Below are 15,204 nucleotides of genomic sequence, written 5' to 3'. Positions count from 1 at the left end.
AGAACTGTTTCAGCAGTCAGAACTGATCTCACTTAAACGTACAGTTTTGTCCAATCTGATTGTTTGCCTTCTGTATAAGGAAAATAGCTTCCACAGCATAGATTCTGATCAAAATCAATGTTCTTTCTTTGCAAAACTCTGATGCAAGGGTAAAATGAGCGCCTGTTTCACAGATGATCTATGGCTGGCTGTAGAGTCTGTAGTGTATTTTACCGGCAGGGGGAGCGCTTGTACGAGTTCACCCCGTTCAACTCGCAACTAAACTTACCCAAAATATATTTCTGCGGCTGCGCTCATTACTTGTTCCATTGCATCGTTTTATAACTCCACGAAACTCATCTATCTCAGCCATATCTGCGCTTACAATGGCAATTAAACTTTAGAAACAAAAAGAAAGAGGAAGCACATTTCCTAATTCTTGGGTGCGGGGGGAATTTTGTTGTTTTTCAGAATATAATCTCCAGCATTAAAAAAAAAAAGTTTCGTCATTATATGACGAAGTGGATGTGTAACACAGCGTGTGTATTTAGTGATTACAGCACTTTATAATACGAAACATTGACTGTTAACTGAAATTATGAAACTTCCTATCTTGATTTTAAAGAATTAGAGTGTGGTTACTTGAAACTGAAAATAGTTTAACGGTCAAAAAACCGCTGGAAAGTACCGAAACCCCTAAATTTTAGGTGACTTCTTTTTTTTTGGTGGCTTTAAATGCAGGCGTGACGTCGGCATGACATCACACGAGTTGTGTCCAATGAGCGCCGCGCTTATGATAGTTTCAACAGTGCGATCCTAGGGCGACAGGTTGAGACTCCGCCGCCTGAGAAACCCAGAACTCACTCACTGGATATTTATTCACCTGTAGGACGTTTCTTACCTGGCCGTGCCGCACTTTCGGAGGACATAAGCTGTTGACACGATTTCAAAGGGAACTAAATTGTAAACCAACTCGAAAGGGACTCGCTGAATTGGCTACAGCGACGCACTTTAACCTTAAGTTTCTCTGCTCGCCCGTTGAGAGAAACTAGAGGATCCACATAAGAGTTTCTGTCTCCATCTGACTGTGTCGGTTGAGTCGCGATTCTGTGTCGAGTTCAACAAACGGACAACAGACAAATTTTGAAAAGGAGGACTGTCCACCCTTCGCTCTGATGAACATGTCAGGACTGTTAAGCGCACTCTTTTTCCTCATTATTCAAGGTAAGACATGTTATATGGTTTTTAAATAGTGAAATGAATCACAAATTTTCGCCGGTTAAATCACACTTACTCTATCACTTTCATTCTAATAGATAAAGCGCTCGCGCATCTTGATAGAAATATCCTTCAGTAACATTATATCTCGAGCGCGCGCTTCTCTCACTGAACTCTGACAACATTCATCATGACGATTGATATGTTCATTTTAAAATACATTTATTAACTAACGTCAGGCCTGTGTTTTATAATACGGGGGGAAAACAACTTTGGGGGTTTGGTGATTCATCTAGTTTCTTTTCCCAGGGGATTGTATGAGTTTGGTTTCGATAAGCGCCATGTTTCTCTAGGTGTGGCCTTGGAAGTGCTTTTTTCCTCATACTTACGTGTTGACAGGTCAGGTGTGTTTGTTTGCGAAACCATAGACCTTATCCAGTCTTCCTTCAGTGCTCTCTCCCTCGTAAAACATCTCTCTCTCTCTCTGTTCCTTATGTCCTTTTGAGTTTTTTCTCTCTTCACATCATATCATATATTATTTCCAGCTGAAAGGACATTGAAATCAATCCATCACGCAACAGGGTTTTTCGGACATTTATTTATTTATTTATTTATTAATTAAACGTTGGTTTCAACATAGTATTATTTCAGTCTTATCCTTTTAAAGCTATAAAAATCACGTTCAAAACGTCAAGTTGTTAAATTTTAGTTAATTTATATATCGCAGATCTGTTCTGATCATAGGCTGACGTCACCGCCTATTGTTTCGTCATATTTCACTGCACGCCTCACCTCGTGCACTTCAGCTCCTTTTGATCGTATATTCAGCAGCTCCTCAGTGTCTTTGCAGTTTAATTATTCAGTGGTCGTGTCACGGTTCGCAGGTGCACTACACCTGACAGCGAGCTGAGCTGAGCTGGTGTGAGTGTCAGGAAAAACTGGTGCTTGAATGTCTAAGCGAGCATACACACTGTTAGAAATGTTAGATGTCGGAACAGACAGCAGAACATGTAAATGTCGATTAAATATCATGCTATGAATAGTCTTATATATTACAAATATGTAATGTATAGGAAAATACATTATGTATTAAGAGGATATGATGTCAAAGTTTTGTGACCTCATAGGATGCAGTACTTTGTCGCAACAATTTACTCCTTTAACTTATTCATGGTCTGGACCTCTTCTGCCTGGGCCCATTTCACAGTACATCGGCTGCACTTCAGGAGGAAAACTGGAATAACAAAACAAAGGATTTGTTTTATTTATGAACAGAGCGGCGGAAGAAGGGGTCATGATTGCCTCGCTTTAGCGAACAGTATAAACAGGCCTTGTGTTTTCTTTTTTCCCCTTCCCCTTCACATCCGTTTAGTTCAGCATCCTGGGAGCTTTTGCCTTTATACACAGCAGTTGTGAAATATTTTAAGGGTCAAAGCATTGCACTGTGCACCCAACTCAGTGCCCCCTGTGGGCTCATTTTCATTGCGTGCCTATTAAAAACAATCAGACCAACTTAAAACACCAATATTAAAGCTTGATTTTAATAACCTCTTGTATTGCTTTTTAAATTAAGAGCTATACGGACAGGAAGTAGGTTTAACTAGTTTTCTGATTCTAAAACTTGAGCCAGTTCATCTTTCTAGTTCCAGGCCAAAATGTAGGCTACCGGGAGCAGAGATCTGCACAATAGCAGCTACTGATTGTGTTATAATACCCTCCTAGTGAACACGGGTCAAAAAATGCTTGAACCCGTTGCTATGGAGACGCTGTGTTTTCATTGAAAGCCAGGGTTAGGGGGGCTACTGTAGCCGCGTCTCTGGATGAATGCATCAAGTGGTGTGTGTGTGTGTGTGTGTGTTTGTTTGAGTGAGAGGAGGAGGGGGGTTGGGGAAAATGTTAGGCTGCTATGATGATGGAGGCGGAGGCCAAGATGACCTTATTCTAAACTGTGTGAGTACAGCAGTTACAGACGCACACTAACAAGCGCACACAGCGCTTGGAACAGCGCTTGCTCAAGTGGGTTAAACAGTAAAGTAGAGTTGAGTAAACAGGCGAGACGGTCTCCATTGTCTGCCGTTTCCCAAAACCGAGGAGCATGTAAACAAAAGTTGAACTGATTCGGAAGGTTTTCAGCTGCCATTCTCCCATCTTCTCCCTCCCTTCCTCTCTTTTTTTGCGTCCCTTGCCGTCCTTATCGGCTTGCTTTGTTTGAGCGATGATTGTCATTGGTGTATTCAAATCTTTCCCCCCACCCCACCTCACGCTGACCTCAAGGCCATGCTGTTTATTAGCGTCTGAGCCGGTGAAAGAACGTGGGAGGAGGTGTAGCAGTAGACAGAACTGAAAGACTGTGGAAAGAACATTGATTTAAAGAATGTTTCATTCTTGCAAAAACTCTTATTCAAGGTTATCAGTCGGTACACCTTTTAAAATAAAGGTTTCAAAAGGAGGATTTTCACAGTGGGATTTTTGGCTTCTCTAAAGAACCTTTTAGTGAACAGTTCTTAAAAGAAACATTTTCTCTTCGTATGAACAACATTTCGATAATCTAAAGAACATTTTTTCAATATAAAGAGCCTTTTGTGCAGTGGAAAGATTCCATGGATGTTTGAGCTCCTCAATTCTGGATAAACTGAGTCACGATTTCTTTCTATGTTTAAAATACAGTTAATGATTCTTCCACAATTCTGAATAGACAACTATAAATGACATCTAACTTACTAGAGGTTCTGACAAAATGTTAAAGGGTTAGTTCACCCAAAAAAAGAAATTTCGGTCATTAATTTCTCACCCTTGTGTCGTTTCAAGCCTGTAAGACCTTCGTTTATCTTCAGAACACAAATTAAGATATTTTTTGATGAAATCCAAGAGTTTTTTTTTTATCCTCAATTGAAAGCAATGTAATTACCTTCATTCAAGGCCCAGGAAAGTACTAAAGACATGACTACAGTGGTTCAACCTTAATGTTATGAAGCGACTAGAATACTTTTTGTGTGCAAAAACAAAACAAAAATAACGACTTTTTTCAACAAATTCTTCTCCACTGGTGTAACGATGTAATTGATACATACAATAATTATTTGAAGTTTCATTGCTTTAAAAAAGTGATTTTCTCTTTTTTATGGGGGTAGGATTGTAGCAAAATTCCAAATAAATAGATTATGATCAACAAATAAATGTAAAGATATTCACAAAAAATAATCGTATGCACAAATGAATAGAATGAGATACACAAATATATGTTAGGAGTTTCACAAAAATTAATTGAATTCACAAATAAATTAAAATGAGATTTGCTAATAAAAAGCATATTCACAAATATGTTTTTATGTCACAAGCACAACTCTGCCGGCATTTATTTGTGAATCACCACCTGTGCATTTGTGGATCTCTTCCTGCGCATTTGTGGCTTCTGAAACAATTCTAGCTTCAAGACCTCAGACAAATCCACAAATAGGTCGACTCCACCCACCGACTACTCAAACCAATCAGATAACGGCCACGTTGCGCTGACCAATCACAGCACACTTTCGCTACAACCAATCACGTTTTGTTTTACAATCGTCCTGTAGAGGGTTCTTAAACAATGGTGCAGTAAAAAAAGGTTTAAAATGTATATTTCGTTAAACCAATTAGACTGTGTGTCAAGCCAAGCCAAACTTATATATTTTATTCACTATTTAAAAACGCTCTTTCTGTGAACAACAATGGATACAGATGGAAGCATCACATTATTAAAGATTGAACAGAAAGCCTCAATAATTGGCTAATAACTTATCTAACCGGATAACCTTGTGATAAACATGCGAGTTTGCAAAAGAGATTAAACTTTTGTCACATAACAACAGCATTTCCCAGTTTATCAATCAAACATGGATGGATATGAGCAGAAAACCAGCTATTAAACATAACAGGCCCTTAAATAATATTTTAAACATTAATTAAACATTTCAATGTTACCTTTGTTTGTAGAGAAGATATAGACTTTTTAAATGTGACAGGTTATTGAATTACATAGCCTATAGATTATGTCCAGCAGTCAAACACTTGATCACGCAAATATTCCAGATGAATCGGACTTAATGTTTTTTTTTATTGTAAAAGTTATTTAGAGCATCCTAAATAAATAAATAAATATCAGCAGCAGCGCCAACACCGATCTGAATGTTCGCCGTAATCGTACTTGTCAGATGTTTTATAGACAGTCGAATTGTTGTCATTTAGAAATAAGATTGCATGGGTGTTTGAATTGAGATCGCCATCTTTTAACGATTAATTGTGTCGCTCTATGTAGCTCTTAATGGTTGTTAATGGTTCTTCATGGATGCTGATAAAGAACCTATATATTTATGAGGGAGTTTTCCTCTCAATATGGTTGTCCAGAGACTGTTAAAATGCATCTTGGGAACCTGTAGCTGTGTGTGCGGGTGAAGGGAGCCATCAGTGATTGTGGATCTCTCATCCTAGTTTCTTGTAAAGATAAGGCTGGATGAGTATAGAGGGATTTGTGGATGGGGGACCAAAGCTTTTAACACTTGTCGCAAGTCTGTGTTTGACATGCAGCTCTGGGAATGAAGTCTGCTGAAATCAATGACTGACCTTGTAATTAACATCTACCTACACTAATACGGACACTGGAGGGTTTCCCGCCAAGCTTCATATGATATCAATGGGAACGCAATGGAGTCTGACTTATGAGTGACAGGTGAAATATAATATAAGTAACTTATGTAGTCAGGGTTATTTTCAGAATCGCTTTTTCTTCGTTCAGAAATGGAGCTAAAAAGAATCTCGCCTGGTCCTCGAAGCACTTAGAGGACAAGGCTCTTTCAAGCACTTCTTTTCTCACTGCCTCGCTCTATTCTTGTCACTTTCTTTCTCTCGCTCCGCTCTCACTGGTTCAGCAGATGTCAGATCTCAGAATGCTTTTACGGTATTAGAGATTCATGTGGTTGATATGTCCAGCTAATTGGTTCTCATATTTTAGTCTTTCGCCTGGTGATGGAAAGCCAACCGACCATTGTGGCTTTGACAAGATGGTGAGAACTGAAACAAGTGGCAGGGAGAAATGAAAAAAGTAGGTTTTTGCTCCTGCTGTGGTTTACCATCTACTTCGAAATGTGCCATGTGATCTTGTGGTGAAACTGTTCCTGTTTTTATGCATCTAAAAAAATGCAGGATAAACCTGATTCAGCAAGACACACACACAAACAAACAAGGCAGCATGTTATCACACTCCATGCTGGCTGAGTTTACCCCCTTGTCCAACTGCATGCTGGGAGATCAGTGACCCTCCAGGGGCCAGTAGTCAGTTGCTCTGAATAGTTGTATATGGTTGCCAGATTGATATAGGAATTTTGAGGGTTGCCAGATTTCTGTAGTAGGTCATGTCTACTCATAGGGAAAATGCCCACAGATCTGCCCTCTTTTAAAAAGAAGCCAAATGGCATAAAAAGGAATAGGACATGATGAGTGTTCGGCCCCTCTAGACAGAATGCCATCCAGTTCGTTTTATGATTAACATCGCAACCCTGAAGGTTTTTGGAATGCTGTAGCTCTTCTGTCTGGTTGGTTGGCTCCATATTCACTGAGCTTAGGTTAGTCATGAACTTAATAGAAATGGTTTTAAATTAGTGGATTAGTTCACCCAAAAATGACATTTGTCATCATTTCACTCTCATGTTCCACATTCACTTTCATTTTCCATAAAATATAAAAGTAGATAGGCCTCTTTAATAGAATGTTAAAGAATGTTCAAGCTTTTTAGCATCAGCAGAAAATAAGTACAGAAAAAATGTACATAAAATGGACATTAAAACTGCAATATACCCAAACGAATCAGAAACAAATAGGAACTGAATCAAATTGAGAGCTTGGGTTAGGGTTTGGGGGGACAGAGGGATGTGCCCCCTACAAATTTGGGATGAGTTGAAATTGTTAATATTATTATTTTCAATATCATAAAAAAATCTTCTTTTAGAATGAGATACCTACTGAGTGTTTCTAACACATGCATATACTTTATCATTTGAGGCAGAAAAACATCAGATGATGAAGTAACTGAAAGGCTTCTTTTCTTTTAGTGGAATGAGCGTGTTTGTCCTAAGAGGTTCACTGGGAGGGACGAGGGGGGTGAAAGTGGTTTTGATTCCTGAGGATTTTTTAAAAGCACACTCGTGCTGTCTCATGAATTTAGCATGCCGGTGGTTTCAGGACTCCTCGTTCTGAGTGCCCCTCGCACACTGGGCAAAGCGGAGTGTGGAGAGATGAGTTTGCGTGAAAGGACATGTCTGGCTGGGTAGCGGTTCCTCCGAATAGCTACATAAGCGAGACTTGAATCCCACATAGGAGTGTTGCATTATATTATGAATGATGCTAAAAGAATCTCAGTCCTGCGGCATCATGCTCAATTTATTGTCATTTAACATGCCTGCACGCATGCCTGTTCACACCAACAACAATAACTATAAAGATAACAATTATCAGCATCAACATCAATGCACAATAATATTCTGCTTTTTTTTTAAGCGCAAACTGTGTCTACCATTTTAAATGCACAAGCTCTTTAAAGTCAAATGGATTCTGTTTTTTATTCAATGGTTTTATTGTTCATCAGATGGAGAAAATTGTTCTAAAAGCGATTCCAATGGTATCTTTCCTCTGTTGTTATTGTTATAGCTGTGGCAGGGCTCCAGACTGCGACCAAATGTTGGCATTTTGCAACCTTTTTTCCTGCCAGTGCGACAGTTTTGTTAGTTGTTACACTGGTGCCGCCACCACATTAACCAACTGATAAGAGTTGCCTTTCATGTTGCAAATGAGAAACATCAAACGGCCACTACTCAGAAGCCACTACTCGTTTGAGCTGTGCTGCACGGACCGTTTATCAACTCGGAGCAATACTAGACAGCTCTGCACCAGCTGAGAACAGGTTTACTCTCAGGCCAATCTCGAGCCGAGCACCACTATAACCAGTAGAGGAGAATTTATTGGCTTAGCCATTTCAACTCTAATATATAGAAAAAAGTAGAAAGTCATAAAGTCTCATGAAAAACAAAAACTTTTCTTCAAATTGCAACTGCATTACACAGAAAACATGTAAAGGGCACTCCTTTTAGAAACATTGAAGCTGTCTGTCTGTATAATACTATAAAAGAACAATTGTACATTTAATAAGAGTGGAATATTTAGCCTAAATTTTCACTATAAAAATGAGGTTTTTGCACATCATTGTTGTTAATTCAATCTGCATCTCAATTCAAGTTCAGTACTTACCTGTCAAATAAACAAATATGTAATATGATGCAAAACCATAGTAATTTTATGATTTAATTAGCTTAATGATTAAAATCCTCCCAGGGCTACCAAATCAGGTGCTGGTGCCACCATCTGTAGAACTTAGTGGCACCGGTGCTACTGCTATGTTAGTCTGGAGCCCTGTGTGGAGAGAACCTTATTCTCATACACTGAGAACAATTTTTTAAACTTTATCGTTATAGTCATCGTCCTTGGTGTGAACAGGTTTTTAGTCATTAATCGCATCAGTATGCAACACGTTATGCTCCACGGGAGGAATTATAAAATTAAAACTACTGTCCATGACGAACCATGTGACCTTCGGTAGCCCGGTCATCATTCACAAATCACGCAGGAGACAATCTGCCTCTTAGCCTCGGTTTCTCTCATTCACTCTTTTATGAAGTGATTGTGACACTGTTTAAAAGATTGTCCTTCCTCTACCCCCCCTCCCTTTTTTCTCACTGTCCTTTGCGTGTCCATATGGAGTCGACTAGCCAGAGGCAGACAAGGAAGCGAGGCTTTGCTCTATTGATCCTGTATCGATCAGCAAGGCCAGCGATGCCCTTGTGAGTCGACACGGCTTATTGAAGACGTTAAGCCTCTGTCCTGTCAGACTGACATCATTGTGAAATATAGTCCCTTGTTTCCAGAGGACGTCTGATGTGATGACTTATCTCCTCGTTTTTTTATTTACTCCTTGCTTTCCCTTATATCCCCACCACCCTTTTTTCACTTTCACATCCGTTTCACACTCTTAATCCCTGCACTCAGTTGTAGTTAGCGATGGCTTAAGTGCCTCTTTGCCCTTGTCTTTCACTGTCTTTTCCTCTCCTCCTCTTCCTGAGTGGCTTGCACCTGGTCCGCAGAATGTCGTGCCAGTCCATGGCATGATGGAAGCCGGACTGGATCCTAGCCAACCAGAAATGGCCTAGTTTTTTTGTGCAGCCTCATTCCAGACCAGATACAGTAACTACAGCACAGTTACAGCGAGCTGAATTATCTTATTCCTGTAAGCGAGAGCGACACAACGCTCCTCAGAGAACGCTAATGTCATTAGCATGCTCAATGTAGCGAGCTGTCAGAGAAAAACAGCAGTGACCTTTAAGATAATTTTGCCCGTCTCCTGTGAGTTCTGTTGGGTACATTTGGTGAATGCTAGTGTATGTTCTCTGTAGTATTTTATAAGGTCAGCACATTTAAAAAAAAAAAGTACTGTAAAATAACTAAGAGTGCGTGAATCACCCAAATTAAGTTCTCCTGAGATTGTTCTCCCAAGGAGAATTGGAGCTTGTCTAGGTGACTCTTTGAAAGTTTGCAATTTAAAGGAACAGTTCACCCAAAACTATAGCTGCTTTTCTACTGTCGGGTCAAACTGTTGCTTAACCGTTCCATTACATGCCGATCTGGCCCAGCTGTTACAGATCATTTTCCACTGTGGGGCTGATATCAGAGCTCTTTGGAATGTAACACTCAAGAGTTTATAGATGTCTGAGATGTAAATAGATGGAGAATGAATTTAAATAGTCCGTAGAAAGTCATAGAGGTTTAGAACATGACAGAACTTTCCCTTTAAGCCTCATTTGACATACAATTAATTTTAAGTTGGGTATGTTTGCCTAACAATCTTCTTTGTTTTCTTCTTGTTTTCTTCTGACCTCTGATCCTCATTGTGTTTCTCCAGACTTCCCTCTGTGATGCTTTTTTTGTCTCATTCTTTTGCTCCTGTCAGCCATTTAACAAACGATCGCAGTCCATCCTACCACCAGTCCCTCTTTTCCTCTTTATCTCTTGTTTCTCACTTCTTCCATCTTGAGGATTCAGTCCACTTAACGGGTCTGTCTGACTGCTGGGATGTTCAGTCTGTCACTCTCCAGCGACCTTCTTCCCCCACTCTCTCTCCGACTCATTATTCTTCTGGTCATGTCTTTTTCTTTCCTATTTCTCTTCCTCAGCTTTGTTGTTGTTCTGCTGTTTCTTTTTATTTAGTGTGGACTTTAGCTGTATGTTGCTTAATCCAGTTTGCTTTGTAAAACCAGGACAGTTGATACATCTACAAGTCAGAGTAAGTTTTGGGTGGCTGTGTTTCAGTGCAGTGTTTGCGGTTATTATTATGACGGGAAAATCCAGGCATGATTCTCGTTCCTGATTTACCTTTCATGTAAAATCATTCTTTCAAATGCAACCAGTCTATTTCTCTTTCATATTCGGATGCAGTCATGTCTCGTTCTTTTCTTCCTTCTGCCCTTTCCTTTCTCCTCTAAAAGAAGGTCCATGTTTCTGCTCCCAATCACACCATTTCTCTTAAAATTGGGTCTGACCTCTCTTTCCTCTCCCAGTAGTCTTTCTTTTCTCCTGTCTCTTTCCTTTCTTGTCACATTATGTGGTTCATGAAGGTTAAATCAGTGAAATGGCTCATTTTTAATTGTTGAAAGAGAAAAACACAATTGTGGAGATGGCAGAGAACACCATTTGGTGATTCAGTTAAAGGTCAAAATACTTGTAAGAGTCAGTGAGAGAATTTACTGACACCTGTGACACAAACAATAGATTCTGAGTAGGTGACGCATTTGCTAGATTTAATTGAAGCTATTTTTTGATGTCACACGGGGATGTACATTTCAGTAATGGTGTTTCATTCTGTTTTTGAAGAAATATTGTGAATTTTTTTTTTTTTTTTGTGCAGTGGTTGGAAAAATCTGTCAGATTCTGTACTTTTACTGAACAAATAAGTGTTTTGAGTCTCATTTGTCATCACAAGTGAAATTACCTAAGGACGTTGACAAAATGGAGGAAAAAAATAAATTAGCTTTGTAATTTGTAAAAAACAACTAATTGTTAATGTTTTTGGAGAAATCTATTGTGTGACTAGCTCATAAAAGACAAAAAGACACTGACTTCTGCCACCTACTGGTGTAAAACATTAAATGATTAAGTGAATGAATCTAGATTAATCTGCTTGTTTATCTACTAAATGTAAAGGTATAGGCCTGTGTGAACAGAGTCAAATGATTCGAGTCACTAGAATGAATCGAAATCACCACTGAAAGCTTATGCCACCAGTACAGTTATTGAAGATGGTAGAAGCATTATGATGCATTATTGTATTGTTTGTTTTGAATTCCTCTCTAAATTGCACATAATTATTCATTCAAATATAGTACCTGCCAGTCACCGCTCAGTTCATCAGTGATGAGTAAAGGGAACATGAAATGGTGACCATGGAGGAACAGAGGGACCATTGTGTTTGTTCTCTAACTCTTCTAGAATCACGCCACCTTTCAAACAAGTGTGTGCGTGTGTGTGTGTGAGTGGGTGTGGGTGTGGGGGGGGACTAAAGAAAGCCCCTCATTGTTCTCTCAGCCGTGTCCATTCATACAGGTAAGTGATATGGCAGCGCCGGAGGATCCTCCCTTCTCTTACTTTGTTCTCTAGAGGACAGAAGAATGAAGAGAGGAGAAAATGTTCCTCACGCTTATGAGGGGTGAATGGATAGTTTTCACTGTGTCTCTCCTTTTTATGGCCCTCTGTGCTCCCTTAGAAGCAAAGCATGATGGAGAATAAAAGCGCTGACACAGTGGGTGAATTCCAAATGGAATTTTTGTGCCCTCGAAGGGCACTGCGGGAAAAGAACGCTACTTGTAGGGTCATTCTAAATTATACTGAGCAGCTCAATCCCTCAATTAGCGAATTAGTGTTATTGAAGGGTACATGCTACAGTCATTTCAAGAGAAAAAAATGTCAGCAAAAGCCTCTAAGTCCACAGAAGAACTAATCGGAAGATGCGAATCGAATCATATGAATTCAAGATGAATGACTGTGTGCGTTAAGCCAGCTTTCAATTGCCGAGCTGCAAGTTTTTATCATGTTTTGTCCAGCGTTACAGTGGCAATGACAGGATTTCTTGAGTAGCAAGACAGAAAGGGACATTTTACTGTCTTGTTGTCCAAAGAGTTGGACTTAGAGGTTTTTGAAAAAGAAAAAAAAAAAGCACACATGAACTTACATCAGCAAAAGACAGTCAAATTTGTTTAATACCAATGAATTGACTTAAGTGACATTTTTGAAAATAAGGCATTTCAAAAATGTCTAACTAACTAATAACTTAATATACATTTTACCACTTAAAATGTTTGGGCTTGGTAAGTCTCTAATGCTCACCAAGGCTGCATTTATTTGAAAAATTGCTTAATTTAAACAAAATATGTATTTATTTAGTCAGTGAAATATGTTATCAAGGAAATATTCCATTGAAAAATAAACTGGTCCAATTGTGGGTGTGCCAAATGCGTAAATATGAGATGACCCGCCCCCCCTCAGAGTTAGTAAGGCAGTTCTAGTTCTAATTTTCATATGAAAATTCCTGATCTCTCTGTTTATGGTTTGTCTGTATTTTCATGCAGCTTTGTATGTGCATGCAAGCTTAACATCTGCTATATGTATGAGTCGACTAACATGTGATGTAAATTTGTTTTCAGTTTGTGAGTGATTCTTTTGTGCTGTAACCGAGCCCTCGGGGCAACACAGGCCTGCGAGAGAGCGAAAAAGAAAAGAACAGGAAAAAAGCCTCAGGCGGAGCGGCGGGCAAGGGATGTAAAATTGATTCTAAGTGATTAGAACTAGAGCTTTTTGATTAGGCAGATGCAGCTTAAAAGGGCAGAAATCTATATTCAGCCTGGTCTTCATCCTCCTGGAAGTCTAACACTGGAAAGATTTATCTAATATGGATTATTAATGACACTGACAGTTACATATACATTTGGCAGATGTTTTTATCCAGTAATAGGCTACATATCAGTTCATGAATTCCCTGGGAACTGAACCCATGACATTGCATTGTTAGCACTATGCTCTACAGTTTGAGCTACAGGAATGCTAATAAACTTGTATTGCCAATGACCACCATGCCTTTTTCATCTCTCCCCCTGCTGTTATCCCTCTTTTTCTTCTTGAATCCCTCCTCTTCCTCTTTCCCCTATGTCTTCCTTCCTTCCTTTACCTAAATGTGTGTCGGTATACCACTCCTTCCTGTCTCTCTCTCTCTCTCTCTCTCTGTCAGTCTCTCTGTGTGTGGGGGAGGTCTATGGGTCCCAGGTTGTAGTGTCCTAGTTTTTCTCTCCTGGTCTCCCTAGCTCCCTTCTCGATGTTTATTTATTTAGATGCCAAGGGAGAGAGGGATGAATAGATGGGTGGGTGAATGAAGGGATGGCTGATGGAGGAGAAGGAGAGGTGTCAGGGAGTGAGAGAGAAAGATTGATATTTTAACATTCAGTGGATGTGTGGCTGACAAACAAGCAGCTTTCACACAGAGGTTGTGCAAATGCATTTTCTGATGGATTTCTTGCTTTTAAAATGGATTTGTTCAAACAACCTTATTGAGCCATGTGGTTATTCTTTTCTCACCTTATGTGAGAGATTTTATTTGATGTCATTCCTGATGAGCCTAAAAGAGCAGATGAAACAAATCTGCCTCCTTTAGCATTCTGCTTTTCTCTGAGATCCCCTCGTTCAGTCCTTCGCTTTGATGGGAACTCAAAGTGCAAAACTGAAAACTTTGTGCGTGGAGGGTCCCTGGAAGTACTTACAGAGTTGAAATAGTTTCTAGCTAGCAGTTGAAGAATGTAGGTGTTATTTAAAGTCAATGTCAAATTGTAATGAATCTTATTTTTGTCTTAATGCACTTTTCTGGTCTTATGAATAATTCATCAGTGTCGGTATGTAGCCAATCTGGTATGATAAAATCAAACTCTCCTTTTTTTCCTCATTAAATATCCCATTTCACTCTGAAATACATCACATTATGGAAGTTAAATAAGTTTCAAATGACAATTTCCATTTCATGTCGACTTTGAAGCATATTTGTAATTATATACTAAGGGGTTTGCTGATTATCAAAGTGCAATATTTGATTTAATTTTATTATTTTTTTAATTCGCTTCAATTAGTGGTAATGTTAATCTTGCTTATAGTGGTTCTCCTAGAACTTATTGCATGTGTATGTATGAATAAATTAATTAGTACATGAATAGGTGGGCTGCAGAAATAGATAGATGATGAGAGATGAGAACAGATGGAAAGAAGAAGAGAAGACAGTGTGAGCATAACCTTACACCTGGTGCACTATAATGGGGTTAGACAGGGTTAAATAGTGCACAGAGACTGCTGGTGTGTGTGTATTTGTGTGTGTGTATGCATGCATGCATTCGGGAAACAAAATGCTTGAGAAATGTCACCAGTAGTTCATGAATAAAGGTTTTTTTGGGAAAAAATGTTTTCTGTTATTGTTAGATTTTGGGTTAAAGTTAGTCTGTTGTAAAACTAATTCACTTTACTTTAGTCCTGTTTACATTGGTATTTAAACATGCATTTGAGTAAATCAGTTTAGATCTGTGAGATGCTGTAAAGAATGGCTCTTTGAACTACCAAGTAAATATTTTGTCTCTGTTCTCTGCGGTTGAGAGATCAATCAAGACAGACTGAAAGCAAAGAAAACAACACAGCGTTTGTATATTTTAGCAGCCTTTATCAGTCAACAAATGCTTTGAAAGCTGTTGAGAGAGAGATTCAGAGGCAGATGTGTGTGTGTTTGTGTGTTCTAGTGTGTTTTTCAACACGAGACCTCCAGTCTGATTCATCTCCTCTCAGTTTGATTCATTATTATCTTTTAGCCATTTGCTCTCAGTGATGACCTGGGATGAGATAAACCTACTG

The 15,204-nt window shown here is 39.1% G+C and overlaps 1 protein-coding gene across 2 annotated transcripts in view; it reads left to right on the top strand.

Moving 5' to 3' along the window:
- The first annotated feature begins 632 nt into the window (after window positions 1–632).
- si:ch73-22o12.1 (nectin-2) overlaps window positions 633–15,204 on the top strand; it is a 93,196-nt gene continuing 78,624 nt past the window's right edge. Inside the window, exon 1 of one of the 2 annotated variants that reach the window (XM_067404016.1) lies at window positions 633–1,203. In XM_067404016.1, coding sequence (XP_067260117.1) covers window positions 1,155–1,203 — 49 coding nt within the window. In that variant the 5' untranslated portion in view covers window positions 633–1,154. The remainder of the gene's footprint in view (window positions 1,204–15,204) is intronic. The other variant, XM_067404026.1, reaches the window with a different exon arrangement.

The sequence above is a fragment of the Chanodichthys erythropterus genome, chromosome 2 (assembly GCF_024489055.1).
Source record: "Chanodichthys erythropterus isolate Z2021 chromosome 2, ASM2448905v1, whole genome shotgun sequence".
Taxonomy (NCBI): domain Eukaryota; kingdom Metazoa; phylum Chordata; class Actinopteri; order Cypriniformes; family Xenocyprididae; genus Chanodichthys; species Chanodichthys erythropterus.
Note: the sequence above shows the minus strand (reverse complement) of the source record. Positions and strands in the feature narration are given on the sequence as shown.